General features: G+C 41.9%; 1 protein-coding gene across 1 annotated transcript; it reads right to left on the bottom strand.

Moving 5' to 3' along the window:
- Positions 1 to 216: 216 nt before the first annotated feature.
- Positions 217 to 2,245, bottom strand: LOC104498784 (baculoviral IAP repeat-containing protein 6-like). Its single transcript, XM_010142204.1, has 2 exons — positions 2,103 to 2,245; positions 217 to 1,066 (listed from the first exon to the last, which is right to left on the bottom strand). Exons 1-2 carry the CDS (start codon positions 2,196 to 2,198, stop codon positions 890 to 892), a joined length of 273 nt encoding a protein of 90 aa, XP_010140506.1. The 5' UTR covers positions 2,199 to 2,245; the 3' UTR covers positions 217 to 889.
- Positions 2,246 to 2,779: the final 534 nt, after the last annotated feature.

Here is a 2,779-nt window from a genome sequence, read left to right as displayed (position 1 = left end):
AAGTCTGTACATGAGGAACTACCGAACGTTAGAGGTGTGCGTGGCACGCCATGAGCCAGCCCCTGTCAGCGCTCAAGAGTACAGCTGATGACGCAAGAACCGGACATTTCCACAGAGGAAAGACTGTGTTCCAGAACAGCCCTTAAGAGATTTAGAATACTGTTAGTTTGCGTGAAAGAGCCAAACGAAATAGGAATTCAGAAGGCCAAATTTTGGCATGAGGTAAAACCATGTGCATTTATTTCATCGGCATTTCAGAATTAGTAAGCATAAAATTAAACATGTTGACTGTAAGGAATTCAGTCATACAAGTGCAAGTCCTCAGCTAGAATGTATTTTATGGCAGTTTATTTAAAAAATGTACCAGTAAATCATAAAAGAGGGATCATGTCCATTTAACGTTTATTGAAGTATACAGGACGTTTTCTTTAGAATCAAATATGAGCATGAATATATGGCCAAACGTAAAATCTATCAAATTCAGTGAAAAGTTTCTGACTTTAAATAGTAACTGTAAGAATGACCAATATATATTCTTTGTTACAACCGCCCTCACTCTACAAGTAAAAAAAAATAATAAACATTCAGTAAACATTCTTTCCTAAGGTAGTTTCCCTTATATATCAGTGATTTCTCCATTTCTTGTATACATAACTTTTTAAACATACCAATCAGTGGTTCTCACAATTGAAAAATAAAAGCACAAAAAAGTTTACACTCTTGTACAGGTAAATAAAAGATCATCTTGAATTAAACTGTATATCCTTAAGGGCATAGTATAGTTTCAATTTCATTACCTATTACATAATTAGCTTCTTACATACAAATATTGACATATTTGGCTTGTGCTTCAAAGCCTTTGTGTCTAGAAAGTCCATGTCAATGCAGCTCATAACTTGAAATCGGTGGAGATGTCTTTACTGCTGCTGGGCTTAACCTGTTCGTGCAGCAGAGTCTCTTCTGAGCTTGTGGCACTGCATTTTTCTGCGGAGTCGTCAGCATCTGGGTCCAGTCCTTCAGGGCAGGGAAGTTTTAGAAGTTCTTCCCGCAGCTGAGCCGTATGACGCTGCACATAAACAGTAAGTCAGTGTGGAGGACCATAGTTCAAACAAACAACACTTCTCACAGCGCTAGATGACACAAGGCAAAGAACCCCAAGTAACTAGAAAAGGAGTAACTGCACAGTTCCAATGACGGGGTAAACTTCTCCCCTCTATTAGAGGAGTGGCACTTGTCTGGAGTGACGGAACAATGAGCAAGTGCTGCCGGGGACAAATTAAAGGCAGTAGACAGAACTGCAGCAAACAAGCGCATCGGTGTGAACGCTCTGCCGTTTGTCTGGCAGTCCTGTCTGTGTTCCGTGACCACGGCGAAACTGGCTTGGACTAGGTAGGTCGTACAGTCAAAACGTTAATTTCCCAAGAGTTCATCACCTTGGTGCGATCTGGTACAGAGACAGAGATTTGTATACTGGTTGTGGAAACTAACAAAAACTTCATTTTGATGACCGGTCACATTGAAAGAATCCAAGTTTAGCAACAGAAAAAAGAAGCCTTTAAATTTTTTTCCCCCCCGGCTACTCAGGAAGGAAAAAAAAAAACAGGATTGTTGTCTGTGTGGACACAAAGTACACAAATGATAGCACTTGGCTAGGGAGGAGGGAAGCATTTATAATGGTTATAACTGTTGATAAAAGTTAACACAGTGTAAAACTGATTGTAACACATCGCAGTTTAGTAACTGCACTTGTCCACTCAAAAAAAGTTTGTTTTCTGGCAAGGAATTGGTTGTAGTACAACTGTATCATAAACCCCCGCCCATCCTTAGCAAGAACAAAATAAATTATCCATATCTTACGTCAGTATTTATAGAAAAATAGGCAGGCTGGGTACTAAAGGAAAAATCTAACTTGCAGGAAAAAACACTGAGAAAGTGGAGCGCACGTACACTTCATCTCTTGACGGCTGGGATACTTCAGTTTGGTCACGTTTTAAAGTCGATGGGGTTTTCTGTGACTACTCTAAAACTCAGCTGCTGAGCAGTTTCATGGCCAATTGTCATCTTTACATCAAAGAACCTAAAATTATAAAAGCAAGTCTCACCTTCAGAGCAGCTGCGTGATGGGACATAGTCCTGCCTACTCGTTTGTCACTGCTGTACTGCTGGATGTCTGCTATCCACTCTTCACACTGAGCCATGATCTCCACTCTTTTCAAGTAAAAATGTTTGTGGATGACCTGCAAGAAAACATCCCAAATAAAGAACAGTGTTCACTGTTTTCTAAGAACCATATACTTCAGCAGTGCAGAATCTGCAAGACCCCTGTGAGTCTAACTGGATATAAGGGGGAAAAACCCCCAAACCTATGAGGATAATTCAGCATCGAGCCTGGTTGCAGATATAAATTAGCGTTTTCTGTCCTTGGAGGTTTCCAAGACCCAACTGGAAAAAGCCATGACGAACCCGGTCTGAATTCAGCCAACCCTGTTATGAGGAGGTAGACGGCCCAGAAGCCTCTTCCAGTCTGTACGAGCCTGTGCTTTCTGTGCAGCCTGCCGTTTCGGCTTGTGTCACGGGAGTGAAGGGTAAATCAGTGCCAGAAATACAGCACCACGCCAGGGGAAAGAAGAAGCGGTAGCAGAAGGTTAGACACGATCTTCCGTTCAGAGATTGCCTTCCTCTGCAGGCACTATGTCTGGACGTCTGTGCGTGCACAGGTTACACAGGTAACAGTATGAAGGCTCGTGCTGTTGCTCTCTCAGCCCTGTTTCACCAGAGC

Source organism: Buceros rhinoceros, unplaced genomic scaffold (genome assembly GCF_000710305.1).
Source record: "Buceros rhinoceros silvestris isolate BGI_N320 unplaced genomic scaffold, ASM71030v1 scaffold208, whole genome shotgun sequence".
Taxonomy (NCBI): domain Eukaryota; kingdom Metazoa; phylum Chordata; class Aves; order Bucerotiformes; family Bucerotidae; genus Buceros; species Buceros rhinoceros.
This window is presented reverse-complemented; position numbering and strand designations above follow the sequence as displayed.

Excerpts from the sequence above, each read along its gene's own strand:
- LOC104498784 (XM_010142204.1), bottom strand. The coding sequence starts at position 2,198 with ATGGCTCAGTGTGAAGAGTGGATAGCAGACATCCAGCAGTACAGCAGT. Across the intron at positions 1,067-2,102 it reads ATCACGCAGCTGCTCTGAAG|CGTCATACGGCTCAGCTGCG; the intron begins GTGAGACTTGCT and ends GTTTATGTGCAG.